General features: G+C 44.8%; 1 protein-coding gene across 1 annotated transcript in view; it reads right to left on the bottom strand.

Annotated features, from left to right (window-relative positions):
• The window catches only part of Ddah1 (dimethylarginine dimethylaminohydrolase 1), a 131,261-nt gene that overhangs the window by 22,725 nt on the left and 88,648 nt on the right, over positions 1-19,888 (bottom strand). The window contains exons 2-4 of the mRNA XM_051165860.1: positions 12,633-12,732; positions 6,991-7,064; positions 6,020-6,139 (exon numbers count right to left, since the gene is read on the bottom strand). Of these exons, the coding sequence (XP_051021817.1) occupies positions 6,020-6,139; positions 6,991-7,064; positions 12,633-12,732 (294 nt within the window). The remainder of the gene's footprint in view (positions 1-6,019; positions 6,140-6,990; positions 7,065-12,632; positions 12,733-19,888) is intronic.

Genomic DNA, 19,888 nt, shown 5'->3' with positions numbered 1-19,888 from the left:
TTCTCCTCCAGATGAGCTGCTGGGCTCCTTAGCTCCTTTCAGTTTGCCTCTTTCATGTCTCATTCATAATTGGAACAAACCTGGTCCCCAAATCTTAAAAAAAGACAGAGGCTTGACTTTTTTTCTTTTATAAAAAACAAAACATAGACAAAAACACATGGTCACAATATAATCAGAGAGAAAGGAGACAGGTTAAATGTGGAATTAACTTCTATACTATCTAAAAACGTACTGCTGTTTGACTTTCATGAAGATAATAATGCATTTTGGTTATTTTCATCACCCATTGCTCTTTCTCAGTCCCTTCCTGGTCCTGTCAAGCCTCTTCCTCACAGAAGACCTAGATTTATTCTAATTATGTAAATTGGATAAAAGCATAATAGTTCTCATGAATAAGATTGAACACTTCGACTTCTTTTTGCTTTGTTTTGGAGGCAGGGTTTCTCTGTGCAGCCTTGGCTGTCCTGGAACACACTCTATAGATCAGGCTGGCCTCGAACTCAGAGGTCCACCTGCTTCTGCCTCCCGAGTGCTGGGATTAAAGGCCTGTGCCACCACTGCCTGGCATAAATAAGACTCTCACCTGAGAGATACTCCTTCCTCCTGATAAGCTGGGAGAAATAAAGCCTTTAGCAACATCACCACCTACTGGAAATGTAGTCCAGTGCGCCCCACCCCCATATCCACAGTCCTTTACTATGAATACTATTTGTAGTTTCCTTTGTTTGGGTGCATTATAGAATATGGGACTCTAGATGAGAGAAGCATGGGAGAATAGCAAAGTATAAGGATCCCGAGGGTCCTAGAAACCTACAAGAAGAACATTATGATAGGCAGATTTGGGCTCAAACTGTGGCACCAGCCAAGGACAATACAGGCCATAAACTTCAAACCCCTACCCAGATCTAGCCAATGGACAGGACATTCTCCACAGTTGAGTGGAGAGTGGGGTATGACTTTCACACATACTCTGGTGCCTCATATTTGACTACGTCCCCTGGATGGGTAGATCTGGTGACACTCAGAGGAAGGACAGCAGGCTACCAAGAAGAGACTTGATACCCTATGAGCATATAAAGGAGGAGGTAATCCCCCTCAGGCACAGTCATGGGGAGGGGAGTAAGGGGAAAATGGGAGGGAGGGAGGAATGGGAGGATACAAGGGATGGGGTAACCATTGAGATGTAACAAGAATAAATTACTAAAAAAAAAAGGGGGGGGGGAAGAATATGGACATGTTCCTGCTCAATGACATTTCTCCATACATGCCCTCAAACAGATTAAGCAGGATCTGGCCAGTTTCTTTGATGATCTTGAGAGCTATACTGAGGGATTTTCATCATCGCCCCCAAATTTATGAGCTTCCTTGGAAAGATGTCAGTGTCATTGTGGGCAGACCCAGGTGATTTTGAGAGGATTAGAACAACGTGAAGGGATAGGCAGTGCGCAGTGGATTTACACAATTGGTGTCTAATGCCTCACAGGACCCAAACAGTCCAAGTGGACCCCCCAAGGCTTAAGTACCACAGCTAGGGTGACATATGATAACACTGATGCCATTGAGGCATTTCTAACACCCAGCACTAGAAAACAGGGCCTTCACAACAAACAAGTGTCTGTGGATTTTGGGTTCCTGGATACAGCCTAAAAGTTCCCCAGCTTCTATGCGCATGAGCTTCAGTCCACATGGGGTGCTGCGTGGGTACCTGCTTCTTGTATTCAGGGCTTTTGTATTCAGGGCTTTTGTTGGAGGAGAAGCTCAGAGTTTAAGTCAGTAGCCTCAATGAATTCCCATAGGCTATTAAAGAAACGGCCATCACAGACCCTGCTTGATCCAACAACAAAACAGAAGGCAAGGATGGGTACAGATTAAACCTCATGAAGAAGGCCTCCAGGGCCAGTACTGAACTCCTCCTGTTTGGACGAGGCCCCTTTCCAGCACTGTCATCTTCTCCTACAGAGGTCAAAGGTTGAGAAGTTACCAACTGGCTTCATCTTACCCAAGTTGAACTGTAGAGAGAAGAGGTTCGCTCAAACCGGGATCTCAGTCTCACTACAGCCTAGAGATGTAAGATGACCGTATGCTGAAGAAGCCACTTCATCAACCAAGACAGGACTGGAAGCCACAGCAAAGTGCATCAGATATAGTAACATTACCTACCCCTCCTCGCCCCCCCCCCCCCACCGGCGGGGTCTCAGCTTTAAGAGAACATGTGAAAAGAGTTCAGATTTGGAAGACACAGGTATTAGTGAGGAGTGCTGGATAAGGGCAGATTTCAGTGTGTGGCACAGGAAGGTAGAATTCGCCTCTGGATAATTTGCCCTTTAAAGAAATGCCCAAGTGGCTGTGGCTTATTCAAAAGACAGTAACAGAGACAACAAGGTTGGTGAGGAAAAACAGTGTTTGGAAGCAAACCCATACAGTCCTTAAAACCAGTCAACTTCTGGGTACTGGCAAAACCAAGGCATCCAGCAAACAAACAAATAGTAGGGAATGATTGGAGAAAGAGGAGACCAAGGAGCTCAGCAGAATACATGTTTGGTTAAAAAAAAAAAAAAAAAAAAGAATTAGAAAGGTTTCCTAATAGAAAAAGAGTGGCTGTTGAGCAGGGCAGGAGCTATGTTTTGATTCTGGGTGTTTCCCACCTGCCTGTAGCACTACTGGGAAGCAGTGGGACTTTTAGGATGCGGGGCCTAGTGTGAGTAAGGCAGCTCATTCTAAGTGCCTTTGTGGGGAGATTTGGGGTGCTCGGCCCCTGCTTCTCCACTGTCATAAGGTGAGTAGCTATGTTGCACCATTTTCTCCCTTCCATGGCGTTGGCTTGCCACAGGTCAAGTGACCACAGACTGAAGCAGCTAAAACCATGAGACTTGAGTGCTTTTAAGTTGATGTATCTCAGGTCTTTGCCACAGCACCTGTAGGATGTTAAACACAGCGAGAGATCCAAGAAAGAAGATTCAAGACCCAAGAGATTAGATTCTTGAGACATAGGATTCTACTCAAATTATTTATTTCACCCAATCTCAGTATTTTCTATGGGGATATAACGTCAATGATGCTTCTGCTCTTGTAAATGATATGGACGACCCTATCTGCCCTCCTGCATGAGCCTCAGAATGCACATCTTCATGTCAGTAGCAGGTTTATCCCGTTATTGGTTTTATTGGCAACTTTATACAGGAACCGAACTGTTCTCAAATAGATAAGCATCTCGGGTCACCTGCAATGTGAATGTCTCCGACCACCTGTTTCTGACCTGAGACCATCCCCCTGAGGGAAAGCCCATCATCCACCAGCTGAGTTTGTCATGTGCCCACTACAAAGTAAGAGGGCACATTTTGATGTTAGCAACAAGACAGGTGGACATTCACCAACTCCGCAGGCCCATGGTTTAGGCAGTACATTTGCTGTTGGAAGACATGATCTCCACAGAATGCCCTTGGAGCTAACGGGGGCTATTTATAGCTTCAGACACAAGAGGGTTTCAGGTGAGAACAGACATCCTTTTTAATCCTCAGGCCAGCTCTGCAGGAAGGACTAGGAAGCCTCCACAGACTGTTCTAAGAGGTGCCGTCTTACAGATCTTGTCAATAGGAAGGGAAGGATGAAGGAAAATGGGACATACACCAAGACATACAATGGAAACTGGCATGTGAACCTGATTTTCGGTTGTCTGTTTCTGCTAGCTTATCAGTGTTCCTCCTTTTCTCTTTTTGTTGGCTGTGAGGTCTTTGTCTTCCAATTAGAAAATGGAAATGATTAGCAGTTTTGGAAAGAGGAGTGTTGGTCTGTTCTCCGAAGAAATGATCGCTCCGCTCAGAAATGTATGGGTACCCAGACTCCCCGCCGTGACAACCTTCTCTTCCACATTTCTGAATCGGCACGTCTTTAGAGCTCACCTGCTCCAGCCAGAGGCTGGCAAGAAAACATGTTCACTAGTGTGGCGAGCTGCTCGCATCTCACGAACACACTTTGTTCAGTTCCAGCTTATGCTACGTCACCACCTGCAGCACCGTCTCCCTGAGTCCTGCCTTGACACGTGCTACTCGTGGTTTCTGGCCCCATTCTAGCCCTATTTCTCCCACAGCTTTCTCTGATTAGCTAAGAGGGAGCGCTCTGCTCTCCGCTGGCCGCTGAGTAGCTATTTTAGAGCCTTTTTCATATCACTAACCCTTCTCACCTTATCTCTTACTCTGCGTGCTAATTTCTCAGAGTCACCCCCCTGGTGAGGCAGTGGCCATCATGCTGTTGGACTTAGGGCCCAGTACCCCAAATGGCACAAAGGACTACCTTTTTCTGCTTTATCTGGAAGGGGTTCTTTGTGCTCACTCACACAAAGGCAGGGCACAAGCCAACTTACGTTCCCTTTCCCTTATAATCAATTCCAAACACGTGCGGATGAACTCGGCTGTCATGGACAGATACCACAGTTACTCCCCACGGAGAAATACCATCCTCCCCGGTCCCCTGGATGGCACCATTCATCAAATGCTTTCTTTCAAAGACATTATCTTTCCTGTACACAGAGAGCTGACACAGTTTTCCAGATGAAGTGAAACAAAAGGCATACTCAAAGGAAATCAGAGAAAGACATTCTAATACAAACCAAACTCGGGAGATAACTCAGCAACAACTGTTAAAAGCCCTAAGATTTGAATGCTGTCAAAGATACAGTTAGGGGGAAAAAAAAACGGGAAACAGAAAGGCTGAAGGAGCTTGCAAGTTCCACAGAGGAATCTGCTCAAGGCAACTATTGTTTCCCACTTAAGCTGCCCCTGGGTTAGCAGAGGAAGAGGAAAGACTTGTACGAGAAAGGCAATGCACAGGTGCACAGTACGTGGTGTGTACCAGGGGCACAGTACATGGTGTGTACCGGGGACACAGTATGTGGTGTGTACCGGGTGCACAGTGCGTGGTGTGTACCAGGGGCACAGTACGTGGTGTGCACCGGGGACACAGTACATGGTATGTACCGGGCGCACAGTGCATGGTGTGTACCGGGTGCACAGGTGCCCTTGTGCTCTCTGCTTAAGAGGACTCTACTTTTTAATTCCTAGATAAGTCATGCCTGCCGTCAGGGAGGGTCACCTCAGAGAAAGAAAGGGGTTGCCGCTCCAGACTATTCAGTGCCAGCCTCGTAACCTCAGCAAGGATCTCCATCTAATTTATCAGCCCAAAGCAGACAATGCCACCCTACCCCTCACCCGGAACATGTTCAGGCCCCCCACAGGGCCAGACAGGAAGGAACTCAAGGGTGAGTAAGGCCTGGTCTCTACCCTTCCTCAGCCTGTGCACTATCTCCCATGGGTGAAGCTACAGCCTAGAGAAGAGTGTTATTATCAAAGTGAAAACGCAGCAACAACAGACGGCGCTGCCTTCGGTCACTTCAACTCTAGATCCAGCTCTGTGACCCGGGAAAGTCCTAGTATTCCTGGGCTCTCGCAGCTTCACCTAAAACATGAGGGCATTTCCTGTGCTAAAACTTATCATTCTAACTAAGAGTGGAGAAGGCAAGCTTTCCAGGTTCTTCAGAACCACAGCTTTCTAAATGATCATCATGAAATATAGGCACAACACAAGGATAAGACATGGTAACAAGCCCTTAATGTGCCAACTCCCCCACTTAGAGGGAGGGAGGGGGAGGGAGGGAGGGGGAGAGAGAGAGAGAGAGAGAGAGAGAGAGAGAGAGAGAGAGAGAGAGAGAGAGAGAGAGAGAGAGAGAGAGAGATGCAAAGGTCCCGGCTAGTGCCTGCTCTTTTTTCCCAGGGTGTAGAAATAACGGATTTGGTGTTCAGCTTTCAGAAGGCATGTAAGGAAGTCCAACGATGATGGAGAATGGTTTACCACCCAAGAGCTCTTGCCATACTTTCGAGCTCTTGGCTCTGAATGAGATCAAAGCACACGGTGCCCGTCACAGGTGTCTCAGGTGCCAGTCCAATTTGTATGTACCACCCCTCCCCGGTGTCCAGCCTGTGGCCAGGCGCAGCCTGCCGCACCTAGGGGCACAGTTTTGTTTTACCTTGAGGGCCTTCTGTGCAGGTTCGCTGGACCCTATTGCAATCAGGTTGGGCCCAGCCATGCTGCAGAAACTCTTTAAATGCAAAGAGTCAGCCACGGGTACTGTGGAGACCGCGTAGTCCTATGGAGACAAACAGAAAGAAAGACACGTTGGTTGCTACTGCGGAGCAATTCTCAAGACCGATTAAAAACTGCCTGAACCGTGGCTGCTCTTCTGAAGGCTGCCAGCCCTATCAGGGAAGCGGGTGAAGTGGGGAGTGTGACTCATAGGTACTGGTACTGCCAGCGGAACCAAGACGGTTTGCTTCCGGAGTTGACTATGTCACTGGTTCGGCTGGCTCCTTGGCTTGCAGGGCAGGCTACTCCGGGAGGGTTGTTTGAATCCCTTGTAGATAGCGCGTCTGCCAGAGCTTCACATCCTCATCCTCACAGGGAACAGAGAGCCCTCGGTAAGCACGCGCGCATGCACATGCACGCACACACACATGCATGTACATTTACGCGTTACTAAGCAGCCTTGTAAATCATTCTTCCCATGAGCAGTAAAGGAAGGCATATGGAATACTTCATCCAGTTTCCAGTACACAGTAAACACTCAGTAGAGAAGAGCCCAGAATCTAATCTGAAAATCACATTTTTATTAGACATATCTGGGTCTCCAGACTTTATTTTCTAAAGTGATTTTTGTCAGGGACATACATGTGCTGGTGTTTTGTATGATTATGCACTTGGAAAAGCCCGAAGGTGGATACACTAACTTTCTTGTTCCCGAGAGAGCTCAGTAGATCCCAATTATCGGGAAATTTGAATTTAATAGTCTTTAAAATGTCTAGTAAATGTACAAATACCAAGAATAATTTTGTAAAGCTCCTGAAATATAAACACAATTACTCACGACATATTGATTCAATGGGGCTATGAATATTTATTAAGCAATTACTCCGAGCCAGGCCTAAATGATCCTTCACCTACCTTAAAAGTATCAGCCAAGATTTCAGCACCTCGTTGATTTGTCCTTTTGGAAAGGCCCACAAAAAATTCTCTGCCTATAATAGATGGGATAGAACACAGTGAGTCGGTGGCTCTGGGGAGTGTAGACTGTTTCTTTACCCATAAATAATGATCCTAAAGTGTCATAGGGTTCTCGTCTCCATCTGGAGAGTTTCACAAAAGAGACTCCTGTTCCCATTCCAAAAACTGAATCTCAAATGACTGCCCTTAAATAAGCCTTTCTGACTCAGAGATGGAAATTAGTGTGGCAGTTCCTAGGAGCTGGCAGAAGGGGTAAATGGGTAGTGTTGTTGAGTGGGGATGGCATTTCAGCTTGGGAAGATGAAAAGATGCCTGGCGATGCATGGTGGTCACTGCCCAGATACATGAGGGGCCTCTCTGCCTCTTTACTGTACCCTTAAAATGGCTGTGAATACACAGCACAACCCTACAATGCATACTGTCTCCAGGAACGTCTCAGAAGATGGGGCAGAAAGACTTTAAGAGCCAGAGGAGTGGGATGTCTGTCGGGAGCACTTTCTGGATATGACAAGGGTGCTACAGTCATGAAATATCAATAGTGTGGCTCCAGGGAAGCCAGTGTCCTTTCCTGGTCTCCACAGGCACCAGGTATGCATGTGGCACGCAGGCATATGCCCACACACATGGGATAGTTAATAATTATATGATTTGGGGAGGACTTGGGGGTAGGAAATGATATGACCGAAATATATTGTATGAAAAATTAAAGAGAAAAAAAAAAAACCACAAAATGTAAGAAAAAAAAATCAATTTTCCTTTCATCAAGTCAACAATCCTATGTTCCAGATTTGGCTAATGGCTTCCTTAGCATTTATTTACATTGTCCCTGTGCTCTTTGTATTTGCATTGAATTGATAGTTCCCAGAGACGGCTAATTAAGCTTTTTCTTTTTCCAGAGGGGTCCATATGTCCATTGCTTCACACAGGCACAAGACGAATGGTCACAAATATTTCAGTATGGTGGGACTAGAATGGTCATGTGGGTTCACTGACACCAGCCTAGTTCCTGCACTGTGTTTTCCCACTAAGCTTCCACACAGTGGCTTGAGTCACCAATGATGCTTGGGTGCAGACCCACTGTCTTACTAGGGATCTGCATTTACATTTAGAATTCTAAGAAGAAGAAGAAATTGATCTACTTGAAAAATAATTAATAAAGGAAATATATGGTAAATGCATTCCCCCTACAGCTACAGTAGAGCTGGTAGTCTCCAAACTTACAAAAATGGCCACATTAAAAATAAATCCACTATTACCCACTAATAAGTCAATGACTAAATCTAAATCATAACAGAAATCCAGGAAACATTGAGAACTAAATGGTATCAGGAACACTCACACCAAACAGAAATTCCCACAGCTGTGGAGGAGCAAGTCGGTAACCCTAGTACTGGGGAGGTGGAGGCAGAGGGGTTGGGAGGTCAAGCTCGTCGTCAATTATATAGTGAATGTGGAGCTAGCCTGGGCTGTATAAGACCTTGTCACAAACAATAAAGAGAGAAAGGAAGGAAGGAAGGAAGAAAGGAAGGAAGGAAGGAAGGAAGAAAAAAAGATTTAAAGTATTTGGAGGGAAATTTATACATTAGAGAAGTATACATTTCAAAAGAGATGAGATAAAATGCCAATTTATTAGAGGAAAATAGGATAGAGTATAAAGAGATTTAAAAGAAGGAAACAAAGAAAGATAAAGGAAATACTTTTTTTTAAAAAAAGGAGTTCATAAAAGCCAGTATTTGGTCCTTTAAAATATTAATAAAATTGACAAACTTCTGGGTAGGGAGGGCACTGAGGAGGGCAGGCAGGCACAGCGTGTAAATGAGAAGGGAGTCTAGCTACAGCTGCTACGAAGTCTGAAGAGACACCAGAATGACCTTTATAACCAACATCTTGAAAACTGACGTAAACGAGGTAAGGCTAGAAAATGAGACTCACCAGTGTGGGCCCAGGAAAGCCTAAGTAGGTGTATAATCCTTAGAGTTACTGAGTCAGGCTAAAATCTCCGCACTAAGAAAGTGCCAGGAGCTGTTTGTGCATTTGCTGTACTAAGCTGAAGGAACACGCAATATAAATTGTACTGATTCTAAAGAATAGAAAAATATCAAGCACCCCTTGATGTGCTATCAACCATCATTAGTGATTTATTAATAATAGTTAATGCATCCACAGATTAAATTAATAAAATAAAAGGATACTATTTACTGATTTTTATTTATTAATTTGCAATTAATTATTAATTAACAATTGGGTAAAATTTTCTGTTATTAATAGAAGGTAACAAAACAGTTTTATCAAAACCAGATGAGAAAGACAAGAGAGAAAAAGTATAGGCCATGGAAACAAATATATTAGCAAACTAAATCCCACACTATATAAAAAGTGAATAACGATAGGTTGATTTTTATCCCTGACAAGCAAGACTAATCAAGTATCAGAAAGTTGAAATGAAGAAGGAAAATCATGTACTCATCATACTGAAGAAGGAAAAGAGTTTGTCCTATAACCCAGCATTCAAGTGTTAGCCTTAGAGTATCTCTTCCACATGAGCCCTGAAGACACACACAGGAACAGGCATAACAGTGCTGGAGGCGATAAAAGACAAAATTCAAGAAGCATTCACAGTACACACCATCAGCAAAATGAATACACATTCGGTGGTATATTCCACACAACACTGCTCAGCATAGACAACTGCTACGGTTACATCTACCAACGTAGGTCAAAGGTACAAAAGTCACGCACGAAGTCATAGAGTGGATACTACAGCAATAGAAACCTATGAGAAGAGTGACATTAAATACCATATAATTTAGAAATACATATGCTGAGGCAAACTTCAAAGAAAGATCAGCAAGTGATCCACATAGCAGTAAAGAGAATGGTTTCCTGGGCCTGGGAGTGGGAAGAGACTGGGACAAGGGGCCGCATGGGGTCTCTCTCTGGTCCTGGCAGGGTTCCGCTTTAAAAGCCAGGGGTGGCTGTGATTATTTTATTACTAGTTTTTAAACAGCATGAAAACATTTACAACTCAATTATATGAAGTCTATATTTCACAAAATAAATAAATAAGAGGGTAAATTGATGTTATCTATCTGAGGGAAAAGAGATGGAAACAACTTTTGTTGTTGTTTTGTTTTGTTTTTGCCAGTAGCTGCTTGTGTGACTGACAGATTTCCCAGCAGGAAGTGGAACTGGAAAGTAGCTCTCCTTCTGTCCATTTCCTGATAAATTATTAATACAATTTTGCATCATGGAGAGCAGGCGGCAGGGAGCACACAGAACACACGCAGCTCTGTCTCACCTAAAAACTGAGCGACGAGCTTGCATATATTGGGAATCTAACTTATGGTTCATGGATTTCACACTTAAAAATGGGGAAGACAGCAAATTTTATGTTTTTGTTTTGCTTTGGTTTTGTTTTGTTTTGGTTTGGTTTTTTGAGACAGGGTTTCTCTGTGTAGCCTTGGCTGTCCTAGAGTCACTTTGTAGACCAGGCTGGCCTTGAACTCATAGTGATCCGCCTGCCTCTGCCTTCCGAGTGCTGGGAGTAAAGGCGTGCGCCATCACACCTGGCCCTAATTTTACGTTTTATCCAAGAGATGGAGGGAGAGATGGGAGAGATAACAGGGGCGCAAGTGTAAGGGTCAGAGGACAACCTTAGGTGATGGTCCTTGAACTATCTATCCACCTTGAATAAGGCAGGGTCTGTCTCTTGGTCACAGGTGTGGTGGTCACAGGTGTGGGAGGCCGCCTAGCAAAGCCCCCGCCTCACTGCAGACGACCTGGGACTACAGTGTGTGCCTCTGTTGCTGGCTTTATGTGGGTTCTGGGGACTATAGCTCAGACTCTCACCCTTGAGTGGCAGGTACTTCGCTCACCAAGTCATCCCCAGAGTCCCTTATCTCAGTTTTGAACAAAGTAAGCCTTAAGATATGAACTTACTGAGTGAGCAAAGAAAGGCTCAGACAGGATGGGAGGTAAGACTATGTGTGCAGTGAGGCAAAGCCAGCAGGCTTGGCGTGCTGTGGAAAAAACGCTGACCAAAGGAAGAGAGATGCCTGGTGTATGGTGTGGCCACACTGAGGGGAGCGCCAGGTGTTAAGAGTCCATGAACTGCTCAGATCATTAACTCACTGTAAACACACTGCCTTGTGTCTGCAGTGTTTTGAAGGACATTTGAACCTGGTCCCCATAAACCATGTCACTGTGTAAGTGCTGCATTGTAAGGAAACGATTTGCATCTAGTTTTCTACAGAAGCCCATGTTCTAAAAGGAAACAGGCTGCTACACTAGTCTGTCAAAAAGAGTGAAAGTAGCATCCACGGGAGGCACCAAGCCTGTTCTGAGAGGATCCTATTGGGGAGATTCAGAGAATGGCTGAGTTGGCTGAGGCACAAGCAGAGCTACAAATGCATGGTCAGTTCCCTTGACATCCCTCGTTCTACGTTCTAAGGGCTCAATGTACATGCACCCCAAACTCTATAGAGGCAGGGCCGTACCCTGTGTCAGACAGCCCCGCTGGGCTGCACAACACACAACATCGCTGGATGCTATTCACAAAAGCCATAGTTTGAACATCACCCCTTGGGATGGGCAACATAATAGCTCCAGCCACAGGTGTAGGACGCCAAGCCAGAAGACACTAAAATGTCACAGATTAAAGCTGCCTCCTCCTCCTCCCAGTCCTCCTTCTCCAGGGACATTCGTTAAATCTTAATGTTACTAAAGCAAGGCATTTCATAAATAACAAAGGTGGCCATACTTCGGCTATATGTGTGGGATGTGTCAGTTAGACTCTCAGACTTCCTCCCAAAAAGTTCGGCGCTCTTAGTGGGCCATACGGGGCTACTTTCTCTGGTTCTCCAGGAGCAGCGTCTGTATTTGGACTACACTGGTGAAATTCCTTGACATTTAGGGGCAGACAAAAATCTCAGAAATTAAAGTTCAAGTAACTAGCATGCTTTTCATTATAACTAGAATGAGTCCAGGAATGGAGACTTCATGGGAATAATCCATCAGCATGAAGAAGTGGAAAGGTCAAATGCTATAATTATTGTGTCTGTAGTAGTCACCATATAAGGATTCTGGTTGGACCAACAATAATATTAACATTTGTATTTCAATGAGTTATGCTAGCAAAAAGCCAAATCAATTTGCATAGAAATTTATTTGACTTCATCTTGCCATCTGGAAAGAAATTATTTGTAAATAATGCTCCTTCTGAATTAAGAACCTTTTAGCTGCAACCCAGCATACAAGGGAAATATTATGCAACATATAAACCCAGCTATAGGAAAACATGTTACATATCAGTAACATCCCTGTAAAGAGTAACAAATCATGCACATGAGCACTCTGGTAGAAAAGAGCTGCACTGCAAGGTAACATATGTCAACGTGAAATGTATCGAAATGTTACAGTGACTATGTCCAAATGGAAGGCCACTCTTTCTTCCTCACTGGGATTTTCTGAAATTCTTCAGATCCCTGTGCTTGGCATGTATCAATCTGACGACTAAAGAAACATGTTAAGGAAACAAGCCAGCATGAGTCAGTTAGTAGAGGAGAAGACCTGTGTGTGCATACCTGTGAACAAGACATCCCCGCCATCCAGGGTTGCATTTTCATCTTTCATCTCCACAATGTTGAGCTGAAGTTTTTCCAAAGCCTCTTTCATCATGTCAACCTGTTGAGAATAAAACAATTTGTGTTAATGCCGACCACTTCCCAGTGTGAAAGACCAGCTCTGTACAACTTCTCAGGGCTGAATCATGTCCCTGGATGTAGATAGGCCCAAGGCCTACCCCCACACCCCCCCCCCCGTGCTCCCCACAAGCACACAATGCTCTTGTGGATACAGGGGTGCACGTAGTTGAGATATACAATAGATAGCAGGATCAGTTATGATCGTTTCTAAGAGGAGAAATTATTTGCTAGAAAGCACTTGTTTAAACAGTTGGGTGTGAGCCGGGTGTGGTGGCACACACCCTTAATCCCAGCACTCAGGAGGCAGAGGCAGGCAGATCACTGTGAGTTTGAGGCCAGCCTGGTCTACACAGTGAGTCCAGGACAGCCAGGGCTACACAGAGAAACCCTGTCTGGAAAAACAAAAACAGAAACAACAGCAAAAGATTTGTTTTATGGTGGCTCCTGCTTGTAATCCCAGCACCTAGGAGGCTACGTGGTGGTGGTTGTGGGGGCTGCACTGCTGTGAGTTCAAGGCCAGCCTGGTCTATAGAATTATACCCTGTTTCAAAAAAATAGAACAAAATTTGTCTAGTCTTTCTTCTAGAACAGTGGTTCTCAGCCTTCCTAATGCTATGACTTATGAACTTTAATTAAGTTCCTCATGTGGTGATCCACAACCATAAAATTATTTTTGTTGCTATTTCAGAACTGTAATTTTGCTACTGTTATTCATCATAATGTAAATATCTGCTATACAGGATATCTGATATGTGATCCCTGAGAAAGAGTTAGTTGATCCCCTCCTCCCCCAAAAAAGGGTCATGACCACAGGTTGAGAACCGCTGTTCTCATGGAAGGTTGGCTCAATATTGTAGTCTTTTCTTGCCTCAGAAGGTTAACTAGTTAGGGCTCTGTTGGAGGCTGGACAGTTAGAACACTGAGAGGCCAAGAAGGGAGGAGACCTATCACCCAGTTCTCTTGTCCTTGCAACAAAGTGCAAGAAATAATTTTAAGCCCAAGTGAGATGGTCAAAATAATGACCTGGGAGTATCAATGGAACAGTGATGACAACTCATTATTTCAGTCAAGATGGGGAAGAGTCATTGGCTTCTTTGAAAATATTTTCTATAATACCATCTGCCCAAGGCTTCTCAGCTGTCCTGTTGTTAACATTTATATTCGTGTGTGTTTTCAAACTTAGCTCCCTAGAGGTTAGGGGCAAATTCACTGGCCGTCAAGCTGAAGAACAGTGGGAAATGAAATCAGGGCCTTGGGTCTGGGCTTGTCCCTCATGGGGATACTCTGGGCTGAATTAGAAAATATTACTACAGAGGCTTACTTTATTTTTAACTTTTAAAATTATTTTATTTTGAGACAGCATGTCACTAGGTAACCCAGGCTGGCTTTGAACTTATGACCCTCGGAGTACCGGGATTAAAAGTGTGCCCTCGGAAGCTTACAACTTAATTCATATCTTTCCAGCAGCTCCACAAAAGCAGCTTTCATATTTTCTAAGATCTGTACAATCTTTAAAATAGTAAGCATCTATAAGAAGAGATGAACAGGGCTACGAAAAAAAACAAGAGAGCAGAACAGGCGTTTCTGCCAAGATGCTCGATACACGGGCAGACTGTCTCTGAAAAGACATCACTACAGACGTTGCTTCTAAACTAATGGAAATGCTTTGACAATGCTGACATTCATGCATTCGAAAACATTGGAGAGGGGATAAAGTAAAATAAACACATCACCTCATCCTTGTCCGGGAACTCATGTTACATTTCCACACACCAGAGTGACTCAGAACAATAAAAATTATTTCCACGGGTAAAAAGGTCTTTATACAGTAAATACACCCAGTGACTTCTTTTAACAGGAAGAGGAACTGTCATATCATACAACAGGACCAAAACAACATTTACCAAGAATCGGGGGACCCTGAACCCAAGTGCGAGCATGCGAGCATGCAGCACGCACACATCACACACACACACACACACACACACACAGAGTTCGCTCCTGTTATCTGTGGAAAATTCAGTGAGTGTAACCAGAGAGGGCATGAGAACCAGGCTCCATTTCCAGCTTTCTGTTGCTGACACGCCTGCTTCTAGAGGAGGCGAACATTTCAGTAACTGGGAATCCCGCAGCAACACGGATTCCCCTCAGAAAAGCTTCCGTAACTACGTAGAATTGCAACTCAGGAACTTTGTTCAAACTCTTGAGAGTTAAAGACAGAAACAAGAAGGATGCTGTCTCTGAAACGCTTCCTTCTGCCTTTAAAAGTTGAAGGTTTATTTTCTCCTGGTTTTGAAAAGTGATCAATCAGGATCATCCCATAAGATGTACACACACACACACACACACACACACACACACACACACACACATATAGACACACACAGATACACACACACACACATTCTGCTTTGGAAACTCTGAGTGTATGTGTAGGGTTAAGAAGTTGCTGGACATTTATGATAATAAAATAAATCTAAAGGAAAAATGATTTTGGAGGATAAAATATTGTGGTTTCTTAACTGTGAAACCAGGTATACCGGCATTACATTAAATCTGGATTTTTTACAAGTACCTTCTAGAAAATATTCTGTTGCCATTGTATCACCAGTCGCTTGGACAGGCCTGCATCATACATGCAGGCGGTACTAGATTACGTTCAGAGTCAATGTACAAATAAGACTTTAGAGAATTTTAAGCATAAAGTAGGCAGTTTTGAGAGGTACAGGGCTGTGCAGCATCAAGTTGGGGGGGTGCTAACTCCAGGGAGATGTCAAACAAAACAGAAGAACTGAGCCCTGCAGGCTGTCCACTGACAGAGCAGAATAGTGCTAGCTGTCCACTGAGAACTGAATTCTTGTGATACAGATCTCCAAGGAATCACTCAAAGTCTCCCACAACAGGCCTAGCACAGCCTTGACACACCAGCCCGGAGCAAGCCAGCTATCGGGGCCGTTAGGACATTAAGTGTAATGACAGAGGGTCACTTTACAGGAATAGATCCAACCATGAGCCTTCACAGATCTGCTTGTTGCGTGGTTACACAAATATGGCTAATGTGGACTTAATTTATGTTCAGGAGGCGGGGAAAAGTCAAAGCAACCAATGCGCCACCTCTCACAGAGACACCAAGTCTGCAGTGGAACTCCGAATTCCCCAGAGAAACCATCAGAACAAACTTACTGATTCGACAGGCTGAGCTGAGCAGACTTTGCTGGCACTCAAGATCAGAAATGAAAAAGAGAAATCAGAGAAACCTTAGCTTATGGTCCAACTCTATTCTAAAGGCCTGTCTGGGCCCATGGGTATTCTGGGCCTCAGTGTGCACATCTTTAAAGTGGGTTTTTATTTATACTGCCACCAACTTCTTAAGCTCCCTCTGACCACTAGACTCATGTGAAGCCCATAAAAACACAGAGAACTATACTTGCCCAATAAATATCAGACAGGTGAAATACCAGCCTGTGTCCCCATGGCGACAGACACTTATGCTGCGAATCAGCATTCTTTCCCACAAGCCAACTCAGAGCGAGGGCACATTCATGTTAAAATCTTGCTGATTTTACTTCCTCCCAGCTCCAGAAGCTGTCGTGATGAGGCATGTTTCTTATACTCTGTCCTTTGAACTAACCTTAGACGGGGTACAGCACTGAGAGAGAGGTGGGCCTGTCTGGTAAGATGCCCTGCAGGACTCAAACAAGTATTAAAGGTTGAGCACCATGCTGTTTGCCTTTCATCCTAGCACTCCACAGGCAGAGCCAGGCTGATGGGACAGGAGGGTAGTGCGTTTTGAGGGCAGTCTAAAGATACCTGTGAAGTTCTAGGCCAGTGGGGGTTACACAGAAGGATTCCCCTGACTAAAAACCAACAACCAACAACCAACCCAACCAACCAACTAACCAACAAAAAAGAGACCCAATGCCAAAACCAACCAACCACCACCCACAAAAACAAGCTAAGGCAACAAAACACCAACACCACCCACAAAAACAACTTAAGAGAACAAGAGTCTCCTCGGCAGCCTTTGCCTGTTGCTGTGATGAAATGTCCCTCTGGAAGCAGCTTAAGGGAGCAAGGGCTTGTTCTGGCTCACAGTTGGAGGTTCCAGGCCACCCTGAGGGGACTTCCCAGCAGCAGGGCACAGCAATGCTGGCGCTGTTGACCTCCTACCTTCATACAGCCCTGGTTCAAACCCAGGGATTGGTCTGCCCACTTCAGCTAACCTGTTAGCCAACCCCTCACAGCACGCCCCCTGCCCCCACCCCCACGTCCCCAAGCTTGTCACCTATGTGATTATAGACCCTGTCATTGCACAGTCCCACAAAAGGGCATTAGCCGTGACAACAGCCTGAGTAGGCTATGAGCACACTGCCATGCTAATCTGTAGAGTTCCTTTTCTTTCTTAGTGCCTGGCTTCCTTTCTTAACTTTCTCATCCTCCTCTCCTTCCTTCTTCTGTGGCTCGTGCTCTGTTCCGCCATTTGTCCTGTCACCTTGACATCACCATCTTATTGTGTCTCTTCAAGCCTCTGGGGGCCCATGGACAGTACCCAGATTGAATATGCTATGGAGGACTGAAACAACTTGTGGTTCCCTGATCCTTAATGGGGAAAGGGGGGAAATGTTTTCTCTGTCATGGCGACAACGTGATTCACAAATGGGACCACACATTGGAAGCACCTAGCTCACTGCCTGACACAGTGAGCTCACAACCCAATGTATGATGTTATTTTTCTCTAAAGTGGCTCATTTATTGCTTTTGTTTCTGATTATATTTCAAAAGGAAGAGAGATACAAATACAGACTTTATACAAAACCTTTTAAGAGCAACTCTCCTTTTTCCCCCCTAAATATAAACAAAATCAAACCTCCCAAAATGTTCCAAATATGAAGTAAAATCAAATTAAACATAAATTCTATAGCATTGTCCTGGGAAGCTACATTCAAAATGGTTCCCAGAGTCCCACAGTTGATGGCCTGGGTTTTACTGAGCACCAGTGTTTTCCAGCAGACTCTGTCCACAGCTGACTTCTATTGGGAATTCTCAGCAACACCATTCAGAAGGTTTCATACCTTCATTCTGTACGTTATGAACGGGCTCGAGAGGTCTGGTGGACACTTCTGTGCTGCAGTCTTAGACAGAATACCCATCAACCTATCTGCACAGCCACCTTCTTCTTCACCCACTTCTGTCTGATGGACTTCCAGATGGTGTGACTGTGAGACCAGCTGACGTGGCTGTAGGTGGCATGTCTACCCCGCCCTCAGTTCTGCCACGCGCTGTCACCAGCAACTTCACTTGTTTCTTATGCTGTGGATTCAGAATGGCCTGCAAAGGCCCATGGTTCCCGGATTGGGGTTCTTCTGGGAGGGAGTAGAATGCTTATGAGGTTGGGCTTAGTGGGCTTCCAGTCACTCTGGGGTGTGCAGCTCAGTCCACCCCTGCTTCTCCGTTTCACATCCCAGCCACAGAATGAGATTTGTGATCAGCACACACTCCTGCCAATGCTGTACTGCCTCGGTGAAGACCCAGTGCTCCTGGACCATAACCCCAGAACCTGGGATCCCGAATGACCTTTTCTCTTTACAAGTTGATCATCTGGAGCATTTGTTATGCAGTGGGAACCTGGTAACACCACTGTCTTCAACATTCATTCAATTTTCCAAGTCTCTGCAGGACTCATGTTGAAGAGCTTTTAACAGGATGCTGTCACACTGGCCAATGAGGTCAGCGGCGCCTCCATCATTCCTTAGTTAGTGAAATGGTTCTCTTTCCTCCCTTGTTGCTGATTTCTGCTGTGCCTTTGGAAGTGAAGTGTGACATGAGAGCACTGCTGAGGAAGCCACTGGGAAGCTTCTGTCAGGCCTTTAGTGCGTCAGGGCACCGTTGGCTGGGAGCCTGCTGATGCACCAAAGCCACACTATGTCATCCATGGCAGCCTCTGAGAAGCCACATTGTCGTTTCTTTATGCTACATTAGTATTCTTTGATAATCAGCACATTTGTGGCCACTTGGTCTGGTACATTTGGCTACTGTTACATCAGTGCTTTTTATCTGTGTCATGTTTCCTAGACATTTTCTCATGTAATCAACGTCTTTGAGTGAATACCAACAAACACTGAGTGGACAGCAACTTACTTTTATCAGAGTACAGAGCTCCCCGGCCACCACCAGAGCCCATGCTCTGAAATGTAAAGTTTTAGTGGGACAGATACAACTTGTGAGTATACATATACAGTGACAAAAAAAAGGGGGGGAGATTATTTTGTGGTGTTTGCAATTATCCTGAAAGTGAATTAGGGTGTTAGGATGCCCGTTTGACACATGAGTAAACTGAGGCTGAGGGAGGCTGAGGACTCTTGTGAGCTATTACCCTTGCACATTCACTGTACTGTGAGGCCAGTGTCCCTAGAGTCAGTATAGGCCATGCTAGCATCTGAACAGAGAGTCTCTTGAATTCTGTACATTTTAGTGAACTTGGCGTTATGAGACCATATGCCAAGCGTTCTTTAGATTCTGCAATGGTCTCCGTACCAGAGATAAATGGGAGTTTCTGTGTGCTTGAGTAGCAGGATGCCAGGTTACAGAGTGATTGAGGGCACGAAGTAATAGGCGTGGAACGTACAAACCACCCCAGGAAACACTGACTGAGGGCAACCCACATATTAACCACCACCCTTCGGGCTTGGGATGCCTTGGATTTGTTCAGTGGTTGATTTCTTGGATTTTCCACACGTGTTCATTAAATTACTAAAGCTAACCAAAACTATTAAAACAAAAGATCAAAGAGCGGTTTAATAAAAAAAAAAAAAAAATCATACTTCAGTCCTAATTGAAGCCAGACTGGGATTGTCTTCAATTGCAAACACCCACATCATTGTCCTATATGCCTGGCGCCCTAACAAGAACACGTGCTTAATTCAGAAGGTGCTTACGATCGGATGAAGCATGCCCTCGCATTTTTCCTGTTTTTCTGGTGAAGAAACTGAGTGGAGAAGACAGCCTGATGGAGTCGCATATCAAGTAAGCAAGAGAGCTCAGACAGAAACCTCTAGGGTACACTGAAGCTTGTGTCATTAACAAAACGTCATCAGGACATCAATTCCTATGCAGCCGCAGGGAAACCAGAGTGCCGA

Source organism: Acomys russatus, chromosome 23, assembly GCF_903995435.1.
Source record: "Acomys russatus chromosome 23, mAcoRus1.1, whole genome shotgun sequence".
NCBI classification, from domain to species: domain Eukaryota; kingdom Metazoa; phylum Chordata; class Mammalia; order Rodentia; family Muridae; genus Acomys; species Acomys russatus.
This window is presented reverse-complemented; position numbering and strand designations above follow the sequence as displayed.